Here is a 14,391-nt window from a genome sequence, read left to right on the forward strand (position 1 = left end):
TAGAATTCTTTATGTATTTGAGATATGAGACCTTTATCTGAGAAACTGTCCATAAAACCCTCCTCCCTAATTTTCTGCTTTCCTTGTGATCTTGGCCACTTTTGTTTCATTTGTACAAAACTTTTTTTTTAATTTAATGTAGTTGAAATTATCCATTTTACATCTCACACTACTCTCTATCTCTTACTTATTTGTAAATTGTTTGCCTCTCCATAAGTCTGATAGGTAATATGTTCCACATTTTTCAAATTTTCTTGTAATATCTCTCTTTATATCTAGGTTGTGTATCTATTTTGATCTTTTCTTGGTAAATACTGTAAGATATTGGTCTATGCCCAATTTCTGCCAGACTATTTTTCAGCTTTCTCAATAATTTTTACCCCAAAATGAATTCTCATCCCCAAAACTTGTCTTTACACTTGTCAAATACAAAGTTACTATAGTCATTAGCTGCTGCAAATTGTATGTCTATTCTACTGTACTGATCTACCTTTTTATTTCTTAGCCAGCATCAGATAGCTTTAATAATTACTGACATAATGTAGTTTAAGATCTGGTACTGCTAAATATCCTTCCTTTACATTTTTTCATTAATTCCTTTGTTATTCTTTACTTTTTGTTCTTCCAAATGAATTCACTCATTTTTTCCTAGCTCAATAAAATATTTTTGGTAATTTAATTGGAATATGTAGGTTAATTTAGGTAAAATTGTCATTTTATTGTATTGGCCCAGCCTACCCATGGGCAATTAATATTTCTCAAATTATTTAAATCTGATTTTGTTTATATAAATTTTTTACATAATTTTGTTCATCTAGTTCCTGGGTATGTTTTGATAGATATTTTAATACTGTCTAGAGTTATTTTAAATGGAATATCTCTTACTTAAATGGAATATCTCTTCTTACAGGGCTTTATGATATATAGGAATGCTGGTGATTTATTTACTTTCTATCTTGCTACTTTGCTAAAATTATCAATTGTTTCAACTAACTTTTTAGTTAAGTCTTTTGGATTTTCCAAGTATATCTTCATATCATCTGCAAAAAGAGATAGTTTGATTACCTCATTCTCTATTCTAATTCCTTCTATTTTTTTCTTCTCTTATTGTTATTGCTAGGATTTCCAATACAATATTGAATAAATATTGGTGACAGTGGGCATCTTTGTTTTATACTTAATCTGACTGTGAAGGTTTCTAACTTTCCTCCATTAAAAGTAATGCCTGCTGATGGTTTTAAGTAAATGTTTTTTATCAATTTATCAGAAAAATCTATTTATACCTATACTTTCAAATGTTTTAATAGAAATGATTATTGTACTTTATCAAAAGCTTTTTCTGTATCAATTGATAAAATTGTATGATTTTTGTTACTTTTATTATTAAAAGAATACATTATATTAATACTTTTCCTTATGTTAAATCATCCCTGCATACCTGGTATAAATTCTACTTGGTCATACTGTATAATCTTCATAATTCCGATAATGCTTTTAGGAAAAACCAGGAGAGAGAAAAAGTTCAAATAGTACCAAGTTCATAAAAATATGAAGGAGAAATTGTCATAGGAAAAAAAGTCAAAGCCAAAAGAAAGAAAAACAAAATTATATACATCCTATCACGTTGAGTTACTAGTCACTTTTGTTTGAACTCTAGAGAATCTGGTTCATCTTCAGATGTCTCTTTTCTGGGGAAAAACCCTTTCTTTGTATCCCAAACCTTCCCAAACTTCCACACACCCTTTCTTTGAGACTATCACGGATGGAAAAAGTTGCCCTTACCTTGATGACATCTCTGCAGATTCAGGCTGTGAGCAGAATGTATGCCTCTATTTCTTACTTCTGTTGTCAATAATGCAATCGCTTGATGAATGATATAGCTGTAGACCCAGGGTGGCAAGTGATATCAGAGGCTGAGCAGGAAGGAGAAATTCTTTATTACAAAGGGGAGGAGGCACCCAGGCAGCAAGTAAAAATGTAGTGGGAGCTGATAAAGTCTGAAACTAGGGTTCAGGAAGACACCTTGTGAGAAGAGACTTGAGCGGGAGAAAGAAACCTGGATGGAAGTGGGAAACAAATATTGTATGTGTTGAAGGGAGAGGAATGGCAGAACAAATCCTAACAAGAGCAAAAAGTCTCAAGCCTAAACAGATAACTGGCCAGGGAGAGAGAAATAGTTAACTAGAAGAGGAAATGATTGAGCCAAATGGGGGCTGGGAGTGGTAAACAAGAACATAATAAAAAGAAACTGATACCTGTAACTGCTTCTTCTCAGGTCTTTGTTGTTTTAATCAGCTACAACCTTTGAGCAGAGCTCTGTTAGGCTCGGGATCTAAGGAAGCAGCTAGAGGAAGCGGGCCTTTATGTGTAAATACAACACTTTCAGTTTCATTTCTTCTGTCCCATTCCTTCCTGTAAGAGATGAAACTACTGCACTGTTCTCTGCACTGTAGTATCTGAGCTCTACCTAGACCTTGACTGAGGTTTGAGGTAATAAGTAGGAACCGAGTTTAAGGCTCAGAGCTGTCAGTTGCCTAACCCTTCAGAAGATGTAGAGAGAAGAGAAATGATTTCTGCTGCTTGCTCATTGTGGGAACAGGCTTGGCTCTCATGCAGGGCCCTGGGTCTGGAGAGTGCTTTGGGATAGGGGCTTCATTTCCTTTAAAAGAAAGGCAAAAAGTGGGGGAGAGTCAGGCATTAATCTTGCTAGGGACTGATCATGGAATCATAGAATGTTAGAAGACCTTAGAAATCATCTATTAGTATGACTTGCCCAAAGTTAAATAGTCAATTTGTGGCAGAGACAGAATTAAACCAGTTTTCCTAATTCCTAGTGCTGTGTTTTATTTTTTTCTTCATTGAAGTCATGTGTCTGACAATTTTACATGTAATATTTATGTATAAAATAACTTTAAGTGCTTCTCTCCAATTTAAAAATCCAAATAACTTTATATTTTATTTATTTATTTATTTTTTAAAATTAATTTATTTTGATTTATCAATAATCACTTCCATATGCTTTTGAGTTTAAAATTTTTCTCCCCCTTCCTCCCCACCACCCTCTCCAAGATGGTGCATAATCTGATGTAAGCTATACATTTACATTCCTATTAAACATATTTTCACATTAGTGATGTTATAAGTAGAAATTAAATTCAATAGGAAGAACCATCAGAAAGAGGAAACAAAACTCAACAGAAGAGAAAAAAAATAACAGTTTGGCTTCCATAGTTCTTTCTTTGGGTGTGGATAGCATTTTCCATCACAAGGCCTCTGGAGATGATTTGGATCTTTGTATTGCCAGGAAGGGTTAAGTTTATCAATATTAGTCATCACACAACGTGGCTGTTATTGTGTACAATGTTCTCTTGGTTCTGCTCACTTCACTCAGCATCAGACCATACAAGTCTTTCCAGGTTTTTCTGAAGTCAACCTGTTCATCATTTCTTATAATAAAGTAGTATTTCATCACATTCATATACCACAACTTGCTCAGCCATTCCCCAATTGATGGGCATCCTTTCAATTTCCAATTCTTTGCCACCACAAAAAGAGCTGCTATGAATATTTTTGTACTTGTAGGTCCTTTTCCCATTTGTGTGATCTCTTCGGGATATAGCCCTAGAAGTGCTATTGCTGGGTCAAAGAGTATGCACATTTTGACAGCCCTTTGGGCATAGTTCCAAATTGCTCTCCAAAATGGTTGGATCATTTCACAACTCCACCAACAATGCATTAGTGTTCCAATTTTCCCACATCTTCTCCATCATTTATCATTTTCCTGTTTTGTCATGTTGGCCATTCTGATAGGTGTGATGTAGTACTTCAGAGTTGTTTTGATTTTCATTTCTCCAATCAATAGTGATATAGAGCATTTTTTCATATGACTATAGATGGCTTTAATTTCTTCATCTGAGAACTGTCTGTTTATATCCTTTGACCACTTATCAATTGGGGAATGGCTTGTATTCTTATAAATTTGACCTAATTCTCTATATATTTTAGAAATGAGGCCCTTATCAGAGAGACTGGTTGTAAAAATTCTTTCCCAATTTTCTACCTTCCTTCTAATCTTAGTTGCATTGGCTTTGTTTGTGCAAAAACTTTTCAATTTAATGTAATCAAAATTATCTGTTTTGCTTTTTATAATGTTCTCTATCTCCTGTTTGGTCATGGATTCTTTTGTTCTCCATAGATCTGACAGGTAAACTATTCCTTGCTCTCTCAGTTTGCTTATAGTATCAGCCTTTATATCTAAATCATGTACCCATTTTGACTTTCTTTTGGTATATGGTGTGAGAGTTTGGTCTATGCCTAGTTTCTGTCATACTCTTTTCCAGTTTTCCCAGCAGTTTTTTTTCAAAGAGTTGGTTTTTATCCCAGAAGCTGGGGTCTTTGGGTTTATCAAATAATATATTACTATAGTCATTGACTACTACTGTGTCTTACATACTTAACCTATTCCACTGATCCACCACTCTATTTCTTAGCCAGTACCAAGCAGTTTTGATGATTGCTGCTTTATAGTACAGTTTAAGATCTGGAATGGCTAGGGCACCTTCCCCTGCATTTCTTTTCATTAGTTCTGTTGATATTCTGGACCTTTTGTTCTTCCAAATGAATTTTGTTATTATTTTTTCTAACTCTATAAAATAATTTTTTGGTAGTTTGATTGGTATGGCACTTAATAAGTTAATTAGCTTAGGTAGAATTGTCATTTTTATTGTATGATTTGGCCTACCCATGAGCAACTGATGTTTTTCCAATTATTTAGATCTGATTTTATTTGCGTGAAAAGTGTTTTGTAATTGTGTTCATAGAGTTCCTGGGTTTGTTTCGGGAGGTAGACTCCTAAATATTTTATAATGTCTACAGTAAGTTTAAATGGAATTTCTCTTTCTATCTCTTGCTGTTGGGCTTTGCTGGTAATATATAGAAATGCTGATGATTTATGTGGGTTTATTTTATAGCCTGCAACTTTACTAAAGTTGTTTATTATTTCAAGTAGTTTTTTACTTGATTCTCTGGGATTCTCTAAGTATAACATCATGTCATCTGCAAAGAGTGATAGCTTTGTTTCTTCTTTGCCTATTCTAATGCCTTCAATGTCTTTTTCTTCTCTTATTGCTAAAGCTAACATTTCCAGTACGATGTTGAATAACAGTGGTGATAATGGACATCCTTATTTCACCCCTGATCTTATTGGAAATGCTTCTAGCTTGTCCCCATCACATATTGTGCTTGCTGAAGGTTTTAGATAGATGCTATTTATTATTTTAAGGAAGACTCCATTTATACCTATGCCCTTTAGTGTTTTTAATAGGAATGGGTGTTGTATTTTGTCAAAAGCTTTTTCTGCATCTATTGAAATGATCATATGGTTTCTGTTAGTTTTGGTGTTGATATGATGGATTATGCTGATAGTTTTCCTTATATTAAACCAGCCTTGAATTCCTGGTATAAATCCTACCTGGTCATAGTGTATTATTCATGTGATAAATTGCTGTAATCTATTTGCTAGTATTTTGTTTAAAATTTTTGCATCTATATTCATTAGAGAAATTGGTCTATAATTTTCTTTCTTTGTTTTGACTCTTCCTGGTTTAGGTATCAGCACCATATTTGTATCATAAAAAGAATTTGGTAAGATTCCTTCTTTACCTATTTTACCAAATAGTTTATATAGTATTGGAATTAATTCTTCTTTAAATGTTTGATAGAATTCACATGTAAATCCATCTGGCCCTGGAGATTTTTTCCTAGGGAGTTCATCCATGACTTGTTCAATTTCTTTTTCTGAGATGGGGTTATTTAAGTGTTTTACTTCCTCTTCTGTTAATCTGGACAATTTATATTTTTGTAAATATATATCCATTTCACTAAGATTGTCAAATTTGTAGTCTCATAGTTGGGCAAAATAATTCCTAATTGTTGTTTTAATTTCCTCTTCCTTGGTAGTAGTTTCACCCTTTTCATTCTTGATACTAGTAATTTGGTTTTCTTCTTTCTTTTTTTAAATTAGATTCACCAAAGGTTTATCTATTTTATTGGTTTTTTCATAAAATCAGCTCTTAGTATTATTTATTAGTTCAATAGTTTTCTTAATTTCAATTTTCTTAATTTTTCCTTTGGTTTTCAATATTTCTAATTTGGTGTTTAATTGAGGATTTTTAATTTGTTGTTTTTCTAGTTTTTTTAGTTGTATGCCCAATTCATTGATCTCCTCTTTTTCTATTTTATTTATGTAAGCATTTAGAGATATAAAACTTCCCCCTAAGAACTGCTTTTGCTGCATCCCATAAGTTTTGGTATGTTGTCTCATTATTGTCATTCTCTTGAATAAAATTATTGATTGTTTCTATGATTTGTTCTTTCACCCAATCATTTTTTAAGATTAAATTATTTAGTTTCCAATTATTTTTTAGTCTATCTTTCCATGGCCCTTTATTACATATAGTTTTTATTGCATCATGATCTGAAAAGGATGCATTTACTATTTCTGCCTTTCTGCATTGGATTGTGAGGTTTTCATGCCCTAGTACATGGTCAATTTTTGTGTTTGTGCCATGTACCACCAAGAAAAAATATATTCCTTTCTATCCCCATTCAGTTTTCTCCACAGGTCTATCATACCTAACTTTTCTGATGTTCTATTCACCTCCTTAACTTCTTTCTTGTTTATTTTGTGGTTAGATTTATCTAGTTCAGAGAAGGGGAGGTTGAGGTCCCCCACTAGTATAGTTTTGCTGTCTATTTCTTCCTGTAACTCCCCGAACTTCTCCTCTAAGAATCTGGATGCTATACCATTCGGTGCATATATGTTTAGTCATGAAATTACTTCATTGTCTATGGTGCCTTTTAGCAGGATGTAGTTTCCTTCCTTATCTCTTTTGATAAGATTTAATTTTGCTTTTGCTTTGCCTGAGATCAGGATTGCTACCCCTGGTGTTTTTACTTCAGTTGAAGCATAATATATTTTGCTCCAGCCTTTTACCTTTACCCTGTATATGTCACTCTTTTTCAAATGTGTTTCCTGTAAACAACATATTGTAGGATTATGATTTTTAATCCAATCTGCTATACACTTCCATTTTATGAAAGAGTTCATCCCATTCACATTTACAGTAATGATTACTATCTGTGTCTTTTTCTCCATCCTTTTTCCCCCCATTTATGCTTTTGCTTCTCTTTTCTCCTCCTCCCCCCCACTAGTGTTTTGCTTTTGACCAGTGCCTCCTTTAGTCCCACCTCCCTTCTATTATCCCTTTTCCTTTTCTTCCCCTTTACCCTTACTTCTTCTTCCCTCCCTTCTATCCCCCCTCCTTTTTCTTTCCCCTTTCCCTTCCTACTACCTATAGTGCAAGTTAGATTTCTATACCTAACTGATTATGTTATTCCCTTCTTGAGCCAAATCTGATGAGAGTAAGGTTCAAACAATGCTCATCCCCCTCCCTTCTTTCCCTCTGCTCTAATAGGTTTTTGTGTCTTTTCCTGTAATGTAATTTACCCTTGTCTGCCTCCTCCTTTCTCAGTACATTTTCTTGGCTCAGACTAATCCACTTACTTGGATCCATTTAACCCACTTGATTAATTTTTTTTTATCATTACATCAAAGTCAATTTATATCCACCTCCTTTATGTGTACTCCTTTAACATGGTGTAATAACAATACAGTTCTCAAGAGTTGCAAGTGTCATCTTCCCCCATAGGGATGCAAACATTTTGCCCTTATTAACAACATACTGTATCTTTCTGTCCCATTTACCTTTCTATGTCTCTCTTGAATCTTGTATTTGAAGATCAAATGTTTTGTTGAGCTCTGGTCTTTTTATCAGGAAGGTTTGGAAGTCCTCTATTTTGTTAAATATCCATCTCCTTCCCTGAAAAATCATGCTCATTTTCACTGAGTAGTTAATCCTTGGCTGCATTCCAAGCTCCTTAGCCTTATGGAATATCATGTTCCATGCCTTATGGTCTTTTAATGTAGAGGCTGCAAAGTCCTGTGTAATCCTGACTGTGGTTCCATGATATTTAAATTGTTTCTTTCTGGCTGCTTGTAGTAATTTCTCTTCAATCTGGTAATTTTGGAATTTAGCTATTATATTCCTTGGTGTTTTCAATTTGGGATCTCTTTCAGGTGGGGAGAGGTGGATTCTTTCTATAGTTATTTTACCTTCAGGTTCTAGGACTTCAGGGCAGTTTTCCATTATGATTTCCTGAAGGATATTTTCCAGGCTCTTTTTTTCATCATGACTTTCAGGTAGGCCTATAATTTTTAAATTGTCTCTCCTGGATTGATTTTCCAGGTCAGCTGTTTTACCCATGAGGTATTTTATGTTTTCATATATTTTTTCATTTTTTTGTTTCTATTTGACTTATTCTTGCTCTCTCATGGAGTCATTAGTTTCCATTTGTTCAATTCTAATTTTTAACATATTGCTTTTTTTCTGTTAGATTTTGTACTTTCTTCTCCAATTGGTCAACTGTATTTTTAAGGGAGTTATTTTCTTCATTGCACTTTTTTTCCAATTGGCCAATTGTGTGTTTTAGGGACTTGTTTTCTTCTGTGCACTTTTTTTCCAATTGGCCAATTGTACTTTTAAAGGACTCCTATACCTCTCTCATTCGACTTTTAAAATCCTTCTTGAGTTCTCCTAAGAAGGCTTTTTGGGCTTCAGACCAGTTCATATTCCCTTTTGATACTGCAGATGTAGGTTTGATGACAGTGGTGTCCTCTTCAGAATTTCTGTCTTGATCTTCACTCTTCTCATAATATGAATCTATCATACATTTCTTTTTACTCATGGTGTTTCTTTATTCCCCAGCCTTTAAAGAGATTAAGCTCTCCTGGTGGGGAGCAGAGGGCACAAGCTTCTTGTGTTGGGAGCCTAGGTCTTGGTCACTGGCTTTGTGTGCTGGGGCCTCTTATGTTGGCAATTGGAGGCTGTGTGGTTCTGGTAGCTTATCTGATGTTGGGCTGGAATCAGCAAGGCTGGGACTTTCAGGTAAATCTAGGTTGCCTGATTTCCTTTCCTTTAGCTTTGTTTAGCTCCTTTTAGATAAGTACTGCCAGGTGTTTATCTGCCTGGGGCCCCTTGCAGTGCTCCTCCCTTATTTCTGTTGAGTCACTGGGAGACTTCTTTTCTGTAGAATGCCTAGGCACCTGGTGGTTTTCTGAGCTGGTTTCCACCAGTTACCCCACCCTCACTGAGGCACTCAGAGATATAGCTGTTGATGTTTGCCTGCTTGACCACCTGGGCTTTGGGATCTCCTCTTGGATGGCAGTTGGAGGCTATAGGGTTCTGACAACTTACCTGGTTTTGGGCTGGAATCAACAAGGCTGGAACTTTTTGGCACCTCTAGGTTGCTTTCTGCAGCTCCTTTCAGATGAATGCTGCCGGGTGCTTATCCGCCTGGGGCTCTTTATAGTGCTGCTTCCCTTATTTTTGCTGAGGCACTGGGAGACCCGTTTGCTGGGCTACTGCACTGCTGCTCCCTGTCTTTCTTATGGTTCAGCTGTTCCAGGGTTTTTTCTGGGGCGATATTTTCTGGGTTTTCAGAGGTTGACAGGGGAGGGTGAGAGCGACTACCTTTTTACTCCGCCATCTTAGCTCCTGGAAGCGGAAGTCAAAATCCTAATAACTTTAATAAGCACTCAATAGTTGAAAAAAATTACAGATTTACAAAGAGTATATATTAAATCTCTATTGTAATGTTATACACTTGAAAAATTAAAAGAAGATAGAATAATAATAACACATCCATTTAACTCTATATGATTTAAGTCTTCCAAAACATAGGAGGTATGTGTTATTATTATCTCCATTTTATGGTTGAGGAAACTGAGGCAAAGAGAAGCTCAGTGACTGAGTTAAGTGTTAAGTGTCTGAGGCCAGATTTGGACTTGGGCCTTTCTAACTCTAGGTCCAGTACAATTTGTAGCAGCTCTTTTCTTTTCCCTGAGGAACCACACAGGAACATACTAGGGGCAACATGTACTTGTAGTCAGGTGGGTTGAGCTGACAAGGAAGGAAAAGGGAGCAAGCCAAACTTCGCAGTGAGAATATACTAAAAGAATTGAAGAGGCTGGAAGAAAAGTGACCTAGAGCGCTGTAGAAGATGGGTTTATTTAAATGGAAAATGGGAATGATGGGTTCTAGCAGAAGTTTGTTTCTGTGGTAGGGCATACCTTTCAACTCAACTCTGCCACTTCCCAAATGATGAAGAAGTAATAAGGAGTGATCAACTTCTATACAGCCCAACTGATGAGCTAGCCCCTCTGGGAAGCAGTCAAAAAGCCAGGGTTAGAGGCTGTTCACTGGCTGAGGAATACAACAAAACAGTTTCCAAATGATGTGGTATTTGCTAAAAATAGATTTCTCAGTGGAAAAGACTAGGTACACAATGAGACAGAAGCAAAGGAACCTAGTAAACCCAGTATTCAATAAATATAAAGACCCCAGCTACTGGGAAAAAGACTCATTGTTTGATAAAAACGACTTGGGAAACTGGACAGAAGTATAGAAGAAATTAAGCCAACATCTCATACTTTTGCCAATATAAGCTCTAATTGGATATGTAATCTATATATAAAAGGTCCTATTATAAATTAGAGAAACAAGAAAGAAATTCCTTTCTCTCTCTCTCTCTCTCTCTCTCTCTCTCTCTCTCTCTCTCTCTCTCTCTCTCTCTCCTGATAGGTAGGAGGAGAGAGGAGAAAAATGCTTGATAATCTTCCTTAAAAATTTAAAGAATATCAGCCAGTAACACTCCTACTAAGACTATATCCCTAAAGAGATCAAAACAAGATAAAAAGGGCCAATAAGCATGTTTGTATTTCTAGCAACTCTTTTTGTGGTGGCAAAGAACTGAAAACTAAAAGGGTGTCCATTAATTGGAGAATGACTGAACAAATTGTATTTAAATGTAACAGAATATCATTTAACCATAAGAAATGATGAAAGGGCAAGTTTCAGAGAAACTTGGGAAGGGTTTTACAAATTGATAAAGGGTGAAGTGAGGAGAACCAAGAAAACAATTTATTCAATAACAACATTTTAAAGGCAAACAACTTTGAAAGATTTAAGAACCTTGATTGATGTAATGACTAAATCTAGTGATTTAGAGCATTTTTTTAAATATGACTTTTGATAGCTTGGATTTCTTTCTCTGAAAACTGCCTATTCATATCCTTTGTCCATCTATCAACTGGGGAATAGCTCTTATTCTTGTAAATTTTACTCAGTTCTCTCTCTATATATATATCTAAGAAATGAGATTCGGCACACAAATTAACTGCAAAGATTCCCCTCCCCCCCAATTTTCTGACTATGCATATTTATTACAAGGAATTTGTTTATCTTTTCCCTCTCCTCCCATTCACCCATTGAGGGGTGGGGTGGATAGGATAGATGGTGAAGCAAGCTACCATCTGAGAGGGAAGTGTAGATTCAAGATGTAGAATTCTATGTGTGTATACATAAATGTGTGTATGCATACACATATATCTTTGGACATGAACAACATGGGAATTTGTCTTCTTTGACTATGGATATTTGTTGCAAGGGTTTTGGTTGTCTTATTTTCAATGGGTTGGGGGCAGGGCTTACAGGACAGAAAGAAAACAAATGCTTGTTAATTTAGAGAAATAAACAATGCAAACAAAATTAAAACAAATAAGAAGTAGATGGTGTCATTCATGTTTGTGATGTCTTAGGAAGATCTCCATCATGTTCTAGATATATGCTTTAGGATAAAGCAGATTCATACTCCAGCTTACGTAGACACCTGACACCAGATGCTTTGCTAGCCTATGCTAGTACTGATCAAGTCTCTTGTTGCCCTATTCCCACAAACACACAAACTTTAAAAGAAAATGAAAGTGTATTTCCCTTGGGACCATGTGCCAATGGCCCATTAAAAACTATCTCAGCCACAAAAAAAAGGTGGTAGCTGTATGTGATTCTCACCCAAGGGTTGAGTAGGGAGGGTTGGTGAAACTGGACTGAGGTGTGAATGTAAGAAATCTATTTGAAATCCTCTCCAGGACAAGAGTATATTTTACTAGGATTTTAGTTATTGCTCTTAATATCAACTAACACTACTCTTTTCAAGAGCTGGAAGGGATCTTAGAGATCATCTAGTCCAATTCCTTCATTTTATATGAGGTAATTGACATGTAAAACAAACCTTAGCTTAAGTGACAGAACTTTGCCATTATGTACATATAGTAACTGAGACCTGGTGGGACACTGCCACTTATGACCAGAATTATGAATGAGATGGAGTAAAACAGAACTTTTGTTATTCAGTCGATTCAATGGTGTCTGACTCCTCATGACTCCAGTTTGAGGGTTTCTTGGCAAGGATACTGGAGTGGTTTGCCATTTTCTTCTCCAGATCATTTTACAGAAGAGGAAACTGAGGCAAACAGGGTTAAGTGACTTGCCCAGGGTCACACATCTAGTAAGTGTTTGAGGCCAGATTTGAACTCAATGCTCTATGCACTGTGCTGCTTAGCTGCCCCAAATAGAACTAGACACATGTAATCACTGTGACAGTGTGGAATTGTGAATAGAGAGATGAACCTGGAATTAGGAAAAAGGAGAACTGAAGTCCTTCCTATGTACATATTTACTATGGGATCCTGGGAAAATGACAACCTTTTAGTGCCTCAGAGGATTCTCTCAAACTAAGTTACAGAGCAGATACCAATCTACATTAGTAGAAAAAAGTTTCCTCACCTAGGAGCTCCTTATGCCATTGAAATGAAACCTCCTCAGTTTCTATTTCTTTGCCATTACAAAAGAACTACTATAAATATTTTTTTTACATATAAGTCCTTTTCTTCTTTCTTTGATCTCTTTGTGATATAGATCTAAGAAGAGTATTTCTGGGTTGAAAAGTATGCATAATTTAATAACTTTTTGGGCATAATTCCAAATTGCTTTCTAGAAAGGCTGGACTAGTTCACAGTTCCATCAAGAATACATTAATGTATTTGTTTCCCCACAGCTGCACCAGCTTTTGTTATTTCCTTTTTTATTTTTTGGCAACTTTGTCAATCTGGTCTGTGAGTTGGTACTTGGAATTGTTTTAATTTACAATTGTCTAATTAGTGATTTAGAACACTTTTTTTTAATATGGCTATTGTTAGCTTGGATTTCTTTCTCTGAAAACTGCCTATTCATATCCTTTGTCCATCTATCAACTGGGGAATAGCTCTTATTCTTATAAATTTTACTCAGTTCTCTCTCTATATATGTATCTAAGAAATGAGATTCAGCATACAAACTAACTGCAAAGATTCCCCTCTCCCTCCACCAATTTTCTGACTATGCATATTTATTACAAGGACTTTGTTTATCTTTTCTCTCTCCTGCCATTCACCCATTGAGGGGTGGGGTGGATAGGATAGAAAAAAATAGAATTTTGTTAGTTAAAAAATACTTTTAAAAAATTGAGAGGTTGGGAAGTGGCTATTGGTGTAGAAATTTGCAGTCATTTTCAGATAAGGTCACTGTCTTGTTAATTTTGCTTAATTATTTTTACTTTATTACAAGAGAACTCTTTACAAGGTAGGGATAATCTAGAAATGTTTATAATGTAAAAACAAAATGCCAATGAAACTTAAATTTAAAAAAAGGAAGAAACCATAGGTTTAGCCCCTATACTCTTATTATATTGTATATGTCACATATTTATAGAGAGATAGGGATGGACATAGATTCTGAACAGGGCTTTAGAGAGGGGTATAAATAGCCAAAGAGTTTGAGAAAAAGAACCCCACCTATCTTTTCAGGGCTAGGATCCCCCAAAACTGGCTGTGTGGGTCCAGAGCTAAAAGTGACTGATTGGTAGAAGAGTGAGAGGTTGAGTGCCTCCAGACCACCTGAGCTCAGCAGCAGTTCTGTGTATGTTGATCCATTTTTTTGAGAGCCAGTTGTTAAACATTTACCAGTACATAATTGGTGTTCCATATGAAACTAACCTCAAAGATTATTGTAGTTCTATTACACCCTCCCTTCACTCTAGCTTGTAATTTTAATCAGAAAAATTTAGAAAATTATTTCTCTACAGTGGGCTACAAATGATAGACTACCATGTTGCATGAGTAGCAAACTAGGAAGCTTGAACATAGATGAACAGTTTAGTGCTATAGTCAAATTAAACTCCCAACAAAGTTAATCTGGCATATATTTGATGATATGCCTAATTGCTATTGTTCTACATGGTAATTAGGCATAAATGAGAAGCAGTTCATGTAAATGACTGTAATTAGTACGACTTTTATGCAGCCAAAGCAAATGGTTACATTTTTTTCTCTTCAGTTTCCCAGTGTCTAAAAATGGCAATGATGCAGATTGTTTTCTTTAATACCATGTGGTTTAT

The 14,391-nt window shown here is 35.4% G+C and overlaps 1 protein-coding gene across 1 annotated transcript in view; it reads right to left on the reverse strand.

The window, feature by feature from the left end:
• Positions 1-2,369, reverse strand: part of LOC114026419 (interferon-inducible protein AIM2-like) — a 53,874-nt gene extending 51,505 nt beyond the window's left edge. Inside the window, exons 1-2 of the mRNA XM_027840112.1 lie at positions 2,256-2,369; positions 1,783-1,913 (exon numbers count right to left, since the gene is read on the reverse strand). Of these exons, the coding sequence (XP_027695913.1) occupies positions 1,783-1,793 (11 nt within the window). The 5' untranslated portion in view covers positions 1,794-1,913; positions 2,256-2,369. The remainder of the gene's footprint in view (positions 1-1,782; positions 1,914-2,255) is intronic.
• Positions 2,370-14,391: the final 12,022 nt, after the last annotated feature.

Source organism: Vombatus ursinus, unplaced genomic scaffold (assembly GCF_900497805.2).
Source record: "Vombatus ursinus unplaced genomic scaffold, bare-nosed wombat genome assembly UNPS02014838.1, whole genome shotgun sequence".
Classification (NCBI taxonomy): domain Eukaryota; kingdom Metazoa; phylum Chordata; class Mammalia; order Diprotodontia; family Vombatidae; genus Vombatus; species Vombatus ursinus.